We start from the raw sequence: 17,892 nt of genomic DNA on the forward strand, positions 1-17,892 counted from the left end.
AGCCAAGTTACAAACTAGGGAACAGATTATTATCTTCAGCATACATATTTAAAAGTTTCGCCAAAAGACGTTAAAAACTTGAGATAATATAGGAGTTATAGATATTGGGCAGTAATTAGCAGGGCTAGAACAACCACAAACACATCTGCTTAATAGAGTAACCTTACATATTCTCCAAAAAGTGCAAAAAAGAACTTCTTGCTAACTTGAGAAAAAAGTTTTTTTTATTCTTTTTTATATTGAGTCATAATCATAACAGATTCAGGAATTTATCAATTGAATTCAAAGTTCACTTATTTAGTCATTTGGTCACATTATTCAAATCGACCAATAATTCTATTATTAGATGTTTAGGAATAATGCATTAATTCATTCTTTTATAAAATGTTTTCTCTCCATTCATTTGTTTATTCAACGTCTTATTTTTCGTTTAATCATTTGTTTGGTTATCAAGTTACTCATCCATTCACATACTTCCTAATTTGCTTATCAAGTTTTCAACTCATTTATCTAATTATATATTCATTACGAGTCTGCCTCCATCACCTGTAAGAAGGGTTTTCTTGACTGTCTAGTACTCGAGGATAGTGGCCCTGAGTTTTGTTAAATCTTCCCTCGAATCTGGGTTATCGGCATCATTCTGGCCTCTCTGGATCTACAGTAGGTGTCACCCTTCTTTGTGACAAAACTTCAAGAAAAGAAAATGCTGTGATGCGAAATGAATATGAAAATATATTACAACAGCCCCAAGCCTCATGACGTGCCAAATAGACGGCTCAAGCTATAAGAGTATTGAAGCGCTGTTAGGGTCAGAGTTCACGAAGTAACACACGCTCAGTTAATGTAGATGAAGATCACTCCGAGAAGATCTCAAAGATTGAGAGTATGACTGTTTTTTCTAGATCAGTAGTTTGAAGTGATTGACCCCCCTGAATATAACGCCATGAAAACTATAGTAGTAGAATCTCTGGACGAAACAACGGCAGAATATAGAAAAGAATAATTTAATGAAAGCAGTGAAATGAAAAATAATTGGGCTAAATTGATTGATGTGATGAAAATACCAAAAAAATTCCCATATTATGAAAATGAAGTTTGAAACACCGAAGATGGCAAAAAAGAGCTATAGAAGAAGGCCTTATGAAAGCCTATCAGTACATCCCAAGTCAGAATATTGAACAGAATATGTTTGTGAAATTGTCGTTTTGTTATAGATGGTATTCTTATGAGCTTATGTATAAAGAATGCTCTAAAGATAAAAATTTCAAAATATGCTCTGAATGCTCATCATATGACCACACATACAAGGAATGTGCAGAAAAAAAAAAAATATGTCAACAGCTATCAATCAACAGCATAAAATCTTAGTACCAATTTGCCCAGTGAGAAGGAATCTAACTAACCATATAATAATGTCTTGGCCACCCACTGGTTAGGATCAAGTCACAGAATTGGATGGTCAGAGGCGAATAAAATAATCCATGTAAATGACTATATCCACATGAACATTGTTGTATCCTTTTTAATCTCCTGTACCAAAGGTAGAAATTTGCATCCAAGCCCTGGTCTGTTTTCCGTTAATCCGGTATTATCTTTATATCTAAAATCTGACTTTTCCATAATTATCAAGAAATTGGATCCCCTTCTCCTGTATAAATACGATTTCTTCGTATGTGTATTCTTATTGATGAGTCAGCTGATGTCCTTAATGGACGAAAGTACTAACTCCAATCAAGTCTTTTCATTTTTCTTTCCGTGGCTAAAATACGTTTTATATTCATCACGTGTCAGCTTTCGTGATTTCTACACACAAACACATATGTATATATATATATATATATATATATATATATATATATATATATATATATATATATATATATATATATACATACATACATACATACATACATACATACATACATACTGCAGGAAGTAGGTAGTAAGTTGGCTAGGGCACCAGCTCCCCGTTGAGATGCTACCGCTAGAGAGTTATGGGACCCTTTGACTAACCAGACAGTACTACATTGGATCCTTTTCTCTGGTTACGGTTAATTTTCTTTTTGCCTACACATACACCGAATAGTCTGGCCTATTATTTACATATTCTCCTCTGGCATCATACACCTGACAACACTGAGATTACCCAACAATTCTTCTTCTCTCAAGGGGTTGACTACTGTACTGTAATTGTTCAGTGGCTACTTTCCTCTTGGCAAGGGTCGAAGAGACTCTTTAGCTATGGCAAGCAGCTCTTCTAGGAGGACTCTCCAAATTCAAACCATTATTCTCTAGTCTTGGGTAGTGCCATAGCCTCTGTACCATGGTCTTCCACTGTCTTAGTTTACAGTTCTCTTGCTTGAGAGTACACTCGGGCACACTATTCCATCTTATTTCTCTTCCTCTTGTTTTTATTAAAGGTTTTATAATTTATATAGGAAATATTTATTATAATGTTACTGTTCTTGAAATGTTAAATTTTTCCTTGTTTCCTTTCTTCACTGGGCTATTTTCTCTGTTGGAGCCCCTGGGCTTATAGCATCCTGCTTTTTCAACTAGGGTTGTAGCTTAGCAAGTAATAGTAATATTAATAATGATATATATAACGTGTCCTTTCTGAGTTGGAATACCTAACTTGGTAAAAGCGTTTGTGTATCGCCATGATCAGCAAAGCTGTCTAGTCAGGGCCACACATACTAGGTTGGTATGCTGTAAACGATTTGTCTAAAGTCTCCTACCATCACCAATCTACAGTGGTCAGCGTGGTGATGAAAATGGCTAAACCTCAAACATGACCAAGGACATATCTGCGGCCTTCGTCTCACAGTGGACTAGAAATGGCTGTATTTGTTGTTGTTGTTTGTGTATGTATATATATATATATATATATATATATATATATATATATATATATATATATATATATATATATATATATATATATATATATATGTATATATATATTACATACTGTATATGTACAGTATATATATACACTATACATATACGTATTTGCAAGGCATTCACATTTCAGCAGAATGGATAAATTTGTAACTCACAATCTGTGGGGTCACTACTTGTGTAGCAATCATGACACGATCTATATCACTGAGAAAAACTGCGAGCAGTAAGACCTTATGCTAGGATCACATATTTTGTATCTTGCTCCCGTTTTCTCCCGTAACAGGATTTAATGGTAGCTGGCAACCAAACGCGTCAAACTTTAGGGCTTGCGTCTGGCGTGTAGCACCACTTCTTTTTAGGTGGCGCACGTACAGTCCTGTATTCAATTGGATGCAAATCACGGTCGGGGCTTAAGCCCGTACCTGAGCGAGTATACAGATTTGGTGGGTTTGATGGCCTGTGTTTTAGTTATTTTTAAACATTAAAGAAATGTAGAATTGAAAATTATTTAGTCAAAATTGTTCACAATAAACATTACAGCTTGTGGACTGAGACTAGATATTTATTTAAAAGGGAATTAGAATTTTTTTCTACTACTACTAATGTGAACGTGCGTCTGTTAAACGTAAACACAAACGTAAGTACAAAGGACTGGCGTTGCAATGGATCCTGTCAGACGTACGTGTAACGCATACGGCCTATACTCTCCCCGACAAAGCAAAAAAGGGCAATTTCAGCTTACAGGAGTAAACGGGAGCTAGGTATGTGAATGTGGATCCCAGCATTACTGTCCATGTGAGCTGAAAATGGGAAATTTGGAAGAAACTCCGCATTTGTTTGCTGAGTCATTAGCAGCCATTACTTCTCCCTGGCTGGTCATAGCTAGGGTTTGAAGTGTGATTTGGACCTGATCCTCTAACTATGATCGGTGTTTTTGGATATTTAATATGATTCAGTGGCTTGTCATTTTCCCCTGCTTCTCAGAGTGACTCATTAACCTTCTAGCGTCTTCTGTGAATTTATTTGAATTTTAGAATATGAAAGTACCATGTTTTGTTCAAAAATACATTTTGAATGAGCACTCTTAAAAGTCCTCACCTTTTTTATTCAGAGTTTTGGATTAATTTTTAAGAAAGTTGAACTGATGCATCCATTTTCAACTTTGTTAAGTACTTCTTTTGTGATAGACAATTTTTAGGGGTTTCTCCAATCATTTCACTGTTTTAATTCTCAGCAGACTCCTATGTAGGAATGTCATCATCCTAACTTTGTAATCCCCCCTTTTTTTAACTTATTGCTTTTCTAATTGATTATCTGATATGCAGTTTAATTAACAACAATTATATAATGTGCTTGATTATTTACAGACACCTTGTGGACGAGAACCGATGTAACCAGGAAAAACTTGAACAGTTGATGGTCAATGAGAAGCAAGCAGAGGACGCTGAAAGGAAGCGATATAAGGCCCTGCAGCAGAAGGTTCTTTCACCGCCTGTGAGAGTTCCTGGTTCAGCTCCCCAGCAAAGAGTCGAATCTCCCCTCAACCGTACATTTTCTCCTCAGCGGTTGTCAGTCTCTCCTCAGAGATATATTTCACAACAAAGTACTAACGTACCAAATCGGTTCACATCTTCTCCGAGTTGTCCGCAGTCCCCAACTAAACCTTTTTCACCTCCAGTGATGACGTCCCCCTCTACACAGTATGGATCACCTCCTCCTATTGGGTCTCCGCATCAATCCTTCTTTTCACCTCCTCAGTTTTTCTCTTCAAGTGAAACACCATCAGCATACTCAACTCCTATGCAGACGTTTTCACCACCACAAGTTTGTTCTCCCCCTCAGTTTAATCAGATAGCAATGCAGCCTCCTCCTTTACCTCAGTCAGCTCAGCAACAGCAAGCCTCATCAATCAATTCCCAGCAGCTATCTGCTAAGCTTCAAATTCTTCAAGCTCAAGAGACTCAAAGCATGAAAGCTTTGAGTGGCTTACCTCTGCAAGCATTCCATCAGCAGCAAGCAGCTGCGAGAGCGTCACAAAGTCCTGCGCAACCTGTTCTTCCGACAACACAGGTTCCCCTTAATCAGAAGCCAGTGTGTGCCAAAGCTCAACCCAAAGAACCACCTATGGAAATTCAAGATCCACAGTTACTAACAGAAGAACAGAAGAGAAAGCAACTTCAGCAACTAATTCTTGAAAAACGCCGTTTAGAAGATTTAATGATGGTTGCCAAGAAACGAGAGGCTACACCCAACCCACAATCACCTACTATACAAAAAGACCCACCAGGGTTTATTCCTACTGAAGGGACATCGGTGTTGGCTAAGGTTGAGCAGTTACCAAGACTTCGCAAAGAACGTTCTCCTTCTGTTAAAAAGGAAAAATCTCCTTCCGTAAGCCTGAAAGAAGAAGGCACTTTAAAAAGAAGAGAAGAGGAACAGAGGATTAGAGAAGAAAACAGGCACAGAGATGAAGAGATTAGAAAGATGCAAGAGAGGAAATTAGAAGAAAAAAGAAAGAAGGGCACTTTGAAAAAAATGGGTACCTTTTCAACAGATAACATTGTGGAAAAACCTGGCATTGATCCACGGCGTCGCTTGAAATCGGAAGAAAGAAGAATTGAAGGAATAATCTACAAAAAGGAGGAATCAGCACTGTCAGCCTCAGAGACGAACGTCACCTATGGAAACTTCATGGCTGAATCAAAGCAGATTGTTGAACAGAGGAAAAAAGATCACAGTCTAATTGAAGCTGAGAAGCGCAAGCAAGAAGCAAGAAAGAAAATAGAGGAACAAAAGAAAAGAGATGAGGAAAGACAAATGAGACTGACGGAAGAACAAAGAAGGCAACATGAGATAGTAGCAATGCAAGAGAAAAGGAAGGTTGAAGAGAGACGGAAGATGGAAGAAAAGAAAAGGCTTCAAGACCAGTTCAGGAAAGATCAACTGAGGATACAGGAAGAAATGAGAAAAAAGGAGGAACTTAGGAAGAAAGAAGAAGAAAAGAAAAAGGAACTTGCAGAAAAGAAAAAAATGGAAGAACAGCAAAGAATTGAAGAGCAAAAGAGAATAATTGAACAGAAACGTCAAGAGGAGCAACAAAGAAAACTTGAGGAGGTTAGGCGTCTAGAGGAGCAGAGACGAATGGAGGAAAAGAAGCGTTTAGAGGAACAAAAGAGGCTTGAAGAACAACGTAGGCTTGCAGAGCAAAAAAGACTTGAAGAACAGAGGAGACTGGAAGAACAGCGGCGATTGGAGGAGCAACGCAAAATAGAGGAGCAAAGAAGGCTGGAAGAGCAGCGTAGATTAGCAGAGCAAAAGAGATTAGAAGAGCAACGCAGGCTAGAAGAACAAAAGAGATTGCAGGAGCAACGAAGACTTGAAGAACAGAGGAGATTGGAAGAGCAAAGACGGCTTGAGGAACAAAAAAAGTTGGAAGAACAAAAGAAGTTAGAAGAGCAAAGGAGAATTGCTGAACAAAGACGACAAGAAGAACTGAGACGATTAGAAGAGGAGAAACGCAGGGCAGAGCAAAAACGAATTGAAGAAGAAAGGCAGAGAGCTGATCAGAAAAAGAAGGAGGAAGAACAGAAAAAGATAGAGGAGCAAAGACGTATTGAGGCTCAAAGACGGCTTGAAGAAGAACAGAAAAAGCTGGACGATAAAAGAAGACTGGAATTACAAAAGCAGTTAGAGGAGCAACAAAGAGCAGAGCAACAAAGACTTGAAGAGCAGCAGCGTTTAGAACACTTGCGTATAATGGAGATCAAGAAACGAGAAGAAGAAGCAGAGGAGCAACGTCGTCTTGATGAAATGAAACGTCTAGAAACTGAAAGAATGAAAGAAGAAGCACAGATCTATGAAAACTACAGGCGTCATTTGGAAGAAAAGAAGCGTGCTCAACTTTATGATTCAGATGATTATGCTTCAGAATGGGACACTCCAGATGATAATGATGAATCACCGCAACAAGAGGAGAAATTTGCCGAGTTAAATGCACAGAGCGAAGAAGAACTATACGATGCCCAGGAGAAATCTATCCGGAACCTTGAACGGCAGATACGAAAACAGAGTGAGAGGGAGAGGCGCCGTAGATCAGTGGAAAGGTCAGCTATGGATCCAAATGGTGCAGGTCTGATGCACAGACATCCAGATGGCAATTACCACTCTGTCAGCACTGGTGATTTGAGGGCCTCAAAGACGCTGCCAGTCACAAAATTCAGTCCAGACCCTATGGAATTCGGTTTTAGACCCATAGAGAACCCGTATGGAAAGCTTTCCAAGTCAACAGGCAACCTGAATAGTGGAGCATCTGCAGCTGCAGTAGCTGCTGTGGCAGGCGCAGAAGCAGGAGCTGGTGCAGGCATCGAAGCTACCATGGAGATGAGTGGGCAATGGGTACCCCAGCCTCTCTCTTCTAGTCTTGGAGATTTAGAGCAGGTTTGTCCTATAAAAACACTTTTTCTCTATGACCATACGTTATTTTGATTTTGTAAAATATTTGCTGTTCGGAGTTTTAGTTTCAGAGTTAGTAATTCTTCTTGGAACTAACTATAATGTTATATAAAACAAGCATTTCAAGGATATAAGATTATGAATCAACTTTATTTCATACCGTATCTCTGCTGAGGAAAGCTAAAAGAAAGTTTGTTGCGTAGTCTAAAAGAAGATAACTTCAAATGATAATCTCTGTTATTGCTTAAAGACGCAAATTAGCCAAAGCATCACCTGTCTTATAAACTTTATCATGTTGCACTCCTCACCCAAAACAGCAACGTTTCCACCGCAAGTCTCGTTACTTTCAAGTCTTGAAGTAAATAATGTATGTAAAAATTTGAAATTTTTATAAGTAGATAAATTGTGTACTCAGTCGGACCTTGGAATTATGTTAGGCTAGCCAGAGGTGCAAATATCTGGTATACCACTAAGACCAGTTCTCTCTGCCTTCAAAAGAGGTAAGAGAAACCGGTATTTACTGGGTTGGGGTAATTATTTTTTATAAGATTTTAGTAAGATTCCAGCCTTTATCTTTAATACACTGTTTTTAGATTTGATAAACTAGAATGATATTCTTGAACCATTTCATAAAAAAATGTTTTAAATTTTTTTTTTTTTCAATGAAAATGGTTTAGCAGATAAGCTCTGTGAATTTCTAAAATTTTCTTTAAAGATTTATACCTTACTTCCAAGACTAATTTATCATACCATTTCCTAATAGACAAACCAATTAAGTTTTTTTTTCTGTCCGTGATGCATTATTACCACATAATAGTTTTTATTTTGCTTCCAAAGGAAGATGCCAACCTCTTTAGAAATCAGGAACGTTTGCTAAAAACGTAATGGACTACTTTGACGAGGCCTGTAGTATTAATTTACTTTTGGAAGATTTGAAGTCTAATATAGAGGAAACTTTTGAAATGAGATTAGCTGAATCTTTGTATTATAAAGTTAACTCAAAATTATAAATTTACAATCGTATATTTTATTTTGAAGGTTGATATTTTAAAAAGTTTTTGACATTTCTATATTAATGTATTTTGTAAATCTTTGACATAAACGATCCAGTATTTTGCAATTGCATTTATCCGGGTATTTAAAAGCAAAGTTATATTTGAAACATTTTTGATAAGCGACAATATGAAGTTATGAGTTGGAAGATGATTTGGCTATATTGCTTACCTTTCTTTTGATCTTGAACTGAGATTTCCTGCTCAGCGGCGGATCGTGGATGTTACTATTGTAATTTATTTTTCATTATTCTGCATTATCACTAAATAGTCAAATCTTCATTTTATTCTATCTGTTTATGTGTTTGTCTTATCTCTTAATTTCCTTTATACCTACTGAAAGACTTGTTGGCCTTGTCATTGCGTGGACAAATAACGTGAAATAATGTATCCTGTAAACAAATCAACAACAACAATAATAATAATAATAATAATAATAATAATAATAATAATAATAATAATAATAATAATAATAATAATAATAATAATAATAATAAACTGCAAGAGGCATCGCTCGTCGATATTTCTGTATCATAACATTAAGTATTCATCAATGCTTCATTACTATAGATGTTAGAAAATTATATTTTACAATTCAATCAAGAAAGACCAAAGGTTTTTACGAAATTTTTATTCTCTAGTCATCTGCATTGTTTTTGTTGCGATTCCGTATTTTCTTTTTTGCTATTTTTTTTTTATTTCTACAAATATTTATGTAGTTCTAACCCAGCCAAAGCTGCAGAGTTCTCTCAAGAATTCAACATACCATTATTATTCCCTCGTTTATTTTTCAAAATAACTTAAATCAATAACTCAACTACAATATAAGTTTGTTATGCTGACATGGTCATATTAATTAAGTAGTTATTCAGGTGTTTTACTAAAGAACTAATATCAGTAACTCCACCTTACAGCAGGTGTCCTCGAAGCCTCCTCTTCCTGCCACAAAGGCGAAGGTGAAGTTACGCCATGCTACTAGTGAAGAGATTCTTGGGCGACCCCAGGCTGGCAAGTAAGTGGCTTCTGTGAGAAAGAATTCACCTCTGGAATACTCGCTATTTTTTTTTCCATAAAACGGTGCTTTCTTGATCTTGATTTGATTTTCTTAATTTTTGACTGTTGAAGTACATGCTAGGCTTGATGGAATCTTTTTTTATTCTCATGATTTTGAGTAAGGATATTTTTTTTTTCATTTTTATACTTATCATGATTTTGGTATTGTTTAAGGATTTTGAAGAATTCCAATTTGCTGAGAGGCCTTCGTTCGGTTCTTTCACTAGTAGTATGACAAAGATCCATCGAAACTGAAAAAAAGATTTTCTATGATATTTTTTTTAACTTAATGATCAAATTGAATTTTTAAATTCAAGCTATCAAACCTTCTATTAGATCATTTTGTCTGCCTTCTATAAGTTTTATGTAATGCATTCACTCTTGCATATTTATCATACACGTCGCTTAAATTAATTAATAAACGTTTGTCGTATCAGTCTTTGTCATTTTTAGATAATTCATTCTAAGAAAAAATGCTAGATTATAGTTTTCTGTGCTAGCTTCAATATTTTTATCTTTTGAAATTAAAGTATATTTTGTAGTAATTAGGCCTTCTTTGTCAAACTGAAGACATTTGAAATTATTACTCAGTAAAATCGCTTGCATTTAGTAACGTATAAATGTAATCATATGTATGGAAATTATTTTTAAAAGACTTGTCATGGCCACGTATCATTTGAGTAAATTGTATCAACCATATCTATGAAAAACTTTTTTTTCTGATGTCAACGTTGAGCGCAGACTTGAATTATTATTATTATTATTATTATTATTATTATTATTATTATTATTATTATTATTATTATTATTATTATTATTATTATTAAGGTAGAAGATGTCATTGGAAAGTATGGCGTACCAGGTGGAAATGAGAGTGGCGAGAGACTGTAAGATATGTGTGTTGAGCAAGAGATGGTGATAAGTTCTAGCTTTTTTTCAAAAAGAAAGATAAAAACAAGTATACATGGGTAAGAGTGGCAAATGGAAGAGTGGTAGAAAGGGCGTTATTGGATTATGTGTTGATAACTAAAAGAATGTTTGGAAGATTGAAAGACGTGCACGTGTTTAGGGGTATGGCTAACGGTATGTCTGATCATTTTTTGGTGGAAGGAAAATTAGATGTAACAAAAGAGTGGGGGAATAGAGTAGGTGGATGCAAAAGGGAGCTAGTGAGGATTGAAGAGCTAATAAAACCGGGGGTAAAAAGTGAATATCAAGAAAGGTTGAAAATGGCATATGACGAAGTGAAAGTAAGAGAAAATGGTAATTTAGAGGAAGAGTGGAAGTTAGTAACAGAAAATTTTGTTGGGATTGCAAGTGATGTGTGTGGCAAGAAGTTTGTTGGAGGCAGCATGAGGAAGGGCAGTGAATGGTGGAATGAAGGAATGAAGGTAAACGTGGAAGAGAAAAAGAGGGCTTTTGAAGAATGGCTGCAGAGTAATAATGTAGAAAAGTATGAAAGATGTTGAGAGAAAAATGTGTGAAGTAAAGTGCAAGGTAAGTGTGGCAAAGAGGGCAGCTGACCTGAGGTGGGGTCAGGGATTGGGTCATTCATATGAAGAAAATAAGAAGAAGTTTTGGAAAGAAGTGAAGAGAGTAAGGAAGGCTGGTTCAAGAATTGAAGAGACAGTGAAAGATGGAAATGGAAGGTTGTTAAAAGGAGAGGAGGCAAGGAAAAGGTGGGTGGAATATTTTGAAAGTTTACTGAATGTAGAGGATAATAGGGAGGCAGATATAATTGTTGTTGCAGGTGTTGAGGTGCCGGTGATGGGAGATGAGAATTAGAGAGAGATTACAAGGGAGGAAGTGAGGAGAGCACTAGATGAAACGAGAGTAGAAAAAGCATCTGGTATGGATGGTGTGAGAGATGAGATGTTGAAGGAGGGGGGTATATGTTTTGTGTTGTCAATGGTACCAGTAGATTGGGTTTGTGCGTATATTTTACAACTATATAAGGGTAAGGGAGATGTGCATGAGTGTTGTAATTCAAGGGGTATTAGTTTGTTGAGTGTAGTTGGAAAAGTGTATGGTAGAGTACTGATTAATAGGATTAAGGATAGAACTGAGAATGCAATCTTAGAAGTACAGGGTGGTTTTAGAAGAGGTAGGGGTTTTATGAATCTAATTTTTACAGTTAGGCAGATATGCGAGAAATATTTAGCAAAAGGTAAGGAGGTATATGTTGCATTTATGGATCTGGAGAAAGTGTATAATAGAGTTGATAGGGAAGCAATGTGGAATGTGATGAGGTTATATGGAGTTGGTGGAAGGTTGTTGCAAGCAGTGAAAAGTTTCTACAAAGGTAGTAAAGCATGTGTAAGGATAGGAAATGAAGTGAGCGATTGGTTTCCGGTGAGAGTGTGGCTGAGACAGGGATGTGTGATGTCGCCGTGGTTGTTTAACTTGTTTGTTGATGGAGTGGTGAGAGAGGTGAATGTTCGAGTGCTTGGCTGAGGATGGAAACTGGTAGACGAGAATTACCATAAATGGGAGGTAAATTAGTTGTTGTTTGCGGATGATACTATACTGGTTGCAGACGCGGAAGAGAAGCTTGGCCGATTAGTGACAGAATTTGGAAGGGTGTGTGAGAGAGGGAAGTCGAGAGTTAATGTGGGTAAGAGTAAGGTTATGAGATGTACGAGAAGGGAAGGTGGTGCGAGGTTGAATGTCATGTTGAATGGAGAGTTACTTAAGGAGGTGGATCAGTTTAAGTACTTGGGGTCTGTTGTTGAGCAAATGGTGGAGTGGAAGCAGATGTACGTCAGAGAGGGAATGAAGGATGCAAAGTGTTGGGGGCAGTTAAGGGAGTAGTAAAAAATAGAGGGCTGGGCATGAATTTAAAGAGAGTTCTGTATGAGAAAGTGATTGTACCAACTGTGATGTATGGATCGGAGTTGTGGGGAATGAAAGTGACGGAGAGACAGAAATTGAATGTGTTTGAGATGAAGTGTCTAAGGAGTATGGCTAGTGTATCTCAAGTAGATAGGGTTAGGAACGAAGTAGTGAGGGTGAGAACGGGTGTAAGAAATGAGTTAGCAGCTGGAGTGGATATGAATGTGTTGAGGTTTGGCCATGTTGAGAGAATGGAAAATGGCTGTCTGCTAAAGAAGTTGATGAATGCAAGAGTTGATGGGAGAAGTACAAGAGGAAGGCAAGGTTTGGGTGGATGGATGGAGGAGTGAAGAAAGCTCTGGGTGATAGGAGGATAGATGTGAGAGAGGCAAGAGAGCGTGCTAGAAATAGGAATGAATGGCGAGCGGTTGTGACGCAGTTCCGGTAGGCCCTGCTGCTTCCTTCTGTGCCTTGGATGACCGCGGAGGTAGGAGCAGTAGGGGATTCAGCGTTATCAAGCTTCATCTGTGGTGGATAACGAGGGAGGGTGGGCTTTGGTTGAGTCCCTTGTCAGGCTGGGAGGAACGTAGAGAGGAGAGGTCCGCTTTTTTGTTGCATTTGTTTGATGTCGGCTACCCCCCAAAATTGGGGGAAGTGCCTTGGTATATGTATGTATTAAGCACAAGCTTATGTTATTCTTCAAAAAGATTTAAAATATTTTCCACATCAGGATTCTGTTGGGATGTAACAACAACAGTAATGAAAAGCGATGATGGTTTTCTTTGAAAAAATCATATTTTTCCCACTGTCAATTAGAAGTAAAAATGTGAAAATTAAAGAAATGCATGAAAGGTATGAACATTTTCAAATGTTGTATGTTGCCTCAAAGCTTACATAAATAATTATCTTTCTTTTTTATTTGAGTGTTGGCACTTTCGAAGAAAATATAAATGCCAAATGGCCACATATCTTTTTCTGCAAGGACTTAGATATAAGATACAGTAGAGTAGTCTTGTAAATTTTGTATAAAGGAGAGTAACATTTCTTACCCTTGTTAATTTTACAAGTTATTGCGCTGAGATTTCAATGGAAGATATTTATCCGAATGCAACATGACTCCTTTTTTTGTGACACATTTCTTCCTTTTATCCTACCTCTGCTTCCTTCTCTTCCTTCCCTTAGGTTCTCTACTTACGATGACTTTGGCGGATATGCGTCCGATGGAGACTTGTAAGTGGTGTTCTGTAGCGAGGTCTTTCGAGGCTCCGGAATACTCGGGAAAAACGGATGGATTTGGTTGAAATACTGATTTCAGTTTAAGCATTGCTAGAAAACCTGAAGGGTGGAGGTAGTTCGTTGGGACAGGTGTAAAATTTCTTATTACTTGTCAAATCAATTTTATTTATGGGGAATTTGTTGTTTATCTTGGTCTGAAATACGATGATATGAAGCTAGTTTTACGATTTAAGAAATATGATTTAGTGTTATCATGCCAGGGGTGAAACTGGTTGTGAAGCAACCACAGGGTTGAGACTTGTATTTAGGTAAGCTAAGGATATGGCTGTCTGAGAGGGGAGGTAAGTACGTAAGGATATGGCTCCCAGGTTAGGTTAGGTTATGTTCTTAGGTTTGTTACCCTTTCAAAGCGTGGGATTTCAGGGGAGGTAAGTAGGTAAGGATGCGGCTCCCAGGTTAGGTTAGGTTATGTTCTTAGGTTTGTTACCCTTTCAAAGCGTGGGATTTCAGGGGAGGTAAGTAGGTAAGGATACGGCTCCCAGGTTAGGTTAGGTTATGTTCTTATGTTTGTTACCTTTTCAAAGCGTGAGATTTCAGTCATAACTTAATAGATTTTACACCTAGTGTGTCCCAACGAACTACAAAGGCACCAAAAAAAATATGTAAGATATGATGAACATTTCTCATTTTTAACAATTTCCCCAATGAGTTTTCCTGCGTAATCCGTTGCTTCCTGAGATGACAGACTCCGATTAAGCCATCTCTTTACAATCAAAATATGCAATTTTATTTATGTTACTTACTTCATTATATTTTTGATTTGTAATACCTGTTTTATGTATTACAATACATTTTCAGAAACATTACATGGCACGTTCAGTGCTAATGTTTGTACTACGTAAAGTATGAAAAACACGTTTGATGCATGGAAGAATGGTGTTACCAAATTCAATTACCACGTAACATTTTTAGATTTTTATTCTATTTTAGAATATCAGTATCACTGGCTTAGAACTATTTAGTATCTTGATTTACAAAGAAAGAAATATCGTAGTTTTCCTTGTAAACATTTTACAGTGTTTTTCATGTATTTCTTTAACCACTTTTTTCTAAAAAGCGTGTTTTTTAGATTATTAACACAATATTTAGTAGAAATTGCTATATTATAGAGATTTATCTGCAGCCAGACTGTGGAATTGCATGTGCTAGTAAATCTCAAGTGATTTTAAGTAGCTTTCTTTTTCACCCATACCATAGAACTGATGATTAAACACTTCATTGTTGCATTTGAGGTTTGGGGAAAATGTTGGGTATTGGGTAAAAAGGTCTTCTTTATTCCTTCTCGTAGTCATTGATGAAATAAAAGTGTAAGCTGCTCTCACAGCAAGGCCTCATGACATGTTACATGAAAACGAGGCTTCAGAATCAAATGAAAACTTTCAAACAGGAGTGACATGCTGCGTGTTATTTGGTGCCATCAGGGATCTGGCCACAACCTGAACCTAGTTTGACCAGTTTTGGGAGGAGGAACGCGATTTCCTTGTATTTCAGGGTTTAAAGTTCTGAATAACTGGTCATATAAACATGTTTAGCTCCAAAACCCCCTCTCCATCAAGATAAGTCCAGGGAGGGTCAGGTATTGGCTCCCCAAGGATGGTGAGATTGGAGACACTACTACAAACTTAATGTGTATCCTCTATCACTGTCGTTGTCCTCCCATCCATCCATAAAGAATATCCTCCATTATGTCGTTGTCCCCTATCCTTAAAAGGTATCATTCTTCACTTTCTTTGACCATCCAACCTTAAAGGGTATCCTCTGTCTTTCAGTAACCAACCAACCTTAAAGGGTAACCTCTGTCACAGTGATTGTCCTCCTGTTCTTAAAGGGTCACTTCCATCACTGCGGTTGACCTCACTCCTTAAAGGGTAGCTTCTGTCACTGTAGTTATCACTCCATTCTTAAAGGGTATCCTCCATCATTGCAGATGTCCTCCCATCCTTAAAAAGTATCTTCTGTCACTGTGGTGTTCCTCTCATACCTTAAAGAATATCATCTGTCACTGTGGTTGTCCTCTTGTCCATAAAGGATATCTTCTGTCATTGTGGCTATCCTCCCATCCTTAAAGGGTAACCTCTGTCACTATGATTGTCACTCCATTTCTTGATGGGTATCCTCCAGCACTACGGTTGTCCTCCCAGCCTTAAAGTGCATCTTTGCATTGGTTGGTCCTCTATCCTTAGAAGGTATCCCCTCTCATTATGGTGGTCCTCCCTACTTGAAGTGAATTCTCCATCACTGGGATTGTCTTCCCATCCATAAATGGTATCCTCCGTTACTGTGGTTATTTGCACATTCTTAAAGGATATCCTCAATGCACTTGTTTCCCCATCCTTGAATGATATCCTCCATTACTATATTTATCCCCACTTTACCCCATTCTTAAGGATATCCACAAGCCAGTTATTCCTCCATCAGTAAAGGGTATCCTCCATCACTATGATTGTCCCCCATTCTTAAAGGGTATCATCTGCTACTGTGGTTGTCCTTCGGCCCTGAAAAGGTATCTTCAGTCACTGTTGTTGTTCCTCAATCTTTAATTTGTATCCTCACCGTGGTTTTCCCCCATCATTAAAGGATACCCTCTGTCACTATGGTTGTCCGTCCATCCATAAAGGGTATGTCCCTTCACTGTGAATGTTCACCCACCCTTAAAGGGTATCCTCAGCCATTGCGGTATTCAGCCTATCCTTAAAAGGTATTCTTTTTAACTTTTGATTCCCTCCAATCCTTAAAGGGTACCCTCCATCACTGTCATTGTCCGCTCATTCATAAAGGGTATTCCCCCTCACTGTGGTTGCCCTACTATGCTGAAAAGTATCCTACATAACTATGGTTGGCCTCCCATCCTTTAAGGGTATCCTGACTGTTGTTGTCCCTCTCTCAGCCTTGAAGAGTGTTCTCTGTCACTCTGGTTGTACTCCCATCCTTAAAAGATATCCTCTGTCACTATGGTTTTCTCCTCATCCTGAAATGATTGTGGTAAGTTTCTGTCATTGCGATATTCTGCCCATCCTTAAAGAGTATTCCTCTTCACTGTGGTTGTCTTTCCATCCTTAAATCCTCTGCCACCGTGGTTGTTCTCCCATCCTTAAAGGGATACCCCTCAACTGATGTTATCTCCCCATCCTGAAAGATCCTTAGAGTGTATCATACGTTACTCTCGTTGTTCTCCCATCCCTAAAGGGTATTCCAAGGCATTCTGGCGGTCTCCCTATCCTGAAAAGGTATCCTCCGTCACTGCGGTATTTCCCTCATCCTAAATGGGTATCCTCCATGCCATTTCCCTTCCATCTTTAAAGGGTATTCTCCGTTACTGTGCTTGTCCTCCCATTCTTAGAGGGTATCCTTTGTCACGTCACTGTTGTTGTCTCCCCATTAGGAAAGGATCTCATTCGTCACTGCGGTATTCTGCCCGTCCGTAAAGCATGTCTTTTGTCATTGTCGTTGTCTTCTTATCATGAAAGAGTATCCTCTGTCATTATGGTTGTCCTCCCATCCTTAGAGGTATTCTCAATCACTGTGGTTATCCTCCCATCCGGAAAGGATATCATTCGTTATTGTGATTGTCTTCCCATTCTTAATGGGTATCCTTCATTACTGTGGTAGGTCTCCTATCGTTAAAGGGTATCCTCAGTCACTGTAGTTGTCCTCCCATCCTTAGAGGGTATCCTCTGTCACTGCGGTTTTTCTTTCATTCTTAAAGGGATCCTCCGTCACTGTGATGGATCTCTCATCCATAAAGGGTATCTCTCTTATCTGTGACTGTCCTATCTTAAAACAGTATCCTGCATCAATGGGGTTGTCCTCTCATCGTAAAGGTATCCTCCGTCACTGTGGTCGTCCTCCCATCCTTAAAGGTTATCCTCTGTTACTGCGGTTCTCCTCCATTGTTTGAAGGTTATCCTTTGGCAATAACGGCACCAGTCAAAACAATTACATCAGTATCATAATCCGAGGACCTCTTGTAATCTGAAGCAAGAAGCACACAACACTTGCCACTGAAATTAGTAGGCAGATCAATTTCGAGGTGCTTCCTGGCAAATTGCCTTTTGTCACTTGTGTGAAAGCAATATGAGTGACCGAAAAGCATCTGTGGTTTGAAATAAAATTGTTACCTCTGCCAACGAAGTTGGGAGGAGGTTATGTTTTCGCCCCTGTTTGTCCGTTTGTCTGTTTTTGAACAACTTTATGGGCACAATTTTACTCATAGAGTAGTGAAACTTTCAGGGATTAATACTAATGTCAAGACGTGGAAGTGATTCCATTTCGAAAGCACTAGGTCAAGGTCAAGGTCGAGCAA

At 38.1% G+C, this 17,892-nt stretch overlaps 1 protein-coding gene across 19 annotated transcripts in view; it reads left to right on the forward strand.

The window, feature by feature from the left end:
• The window catches only part of LOC137632549 (mucin-2-like), a 344,115-nt gene that overhangs the window by 112,347 nt on the left and 213,876 nt on the right, over nt 1-17,892 (forward strand). For 18 of the 19 annotated variants that reach the window (XM_068364521.1, XM_068364538.1, XM_068364526.1 and 15 more), the window contains exons 4-6: nt 4,272-7,341; nt 9,323-9,420; nt 13,476-13,523. In XM_068364521.1, the coding sequence (XP_068220622.1) occupies nt 4,272-7,341; nt 9,323-9,420; nt 13,476-13,523 (3,216 nt within the window). The remainder of the gene's footprint in view (nt 1-4,271; nt 7,342-9,322; nt 9,421-13,475; nt 13,524-17,892) is intronic. The other variant, XM_068364523.1, reaches the window with a different exon arrangement.

This window comes from Palaemon carinicauda, chromosome 41 (genome assembly GCF_036898095.1).
Source record: "Palaemon carinicauda isolate YSFRI2023 chromosome 41, ASM3689809v2, whole genome shotgun sequence".
Classification (NCBI taxonomy): domain Eukaryota; kingdom Metazoa; phylum Arthropoda; class Malacostraca; order Decapoda; family Palaemonidae; genus Palaemon; species Palaemon carinicauda.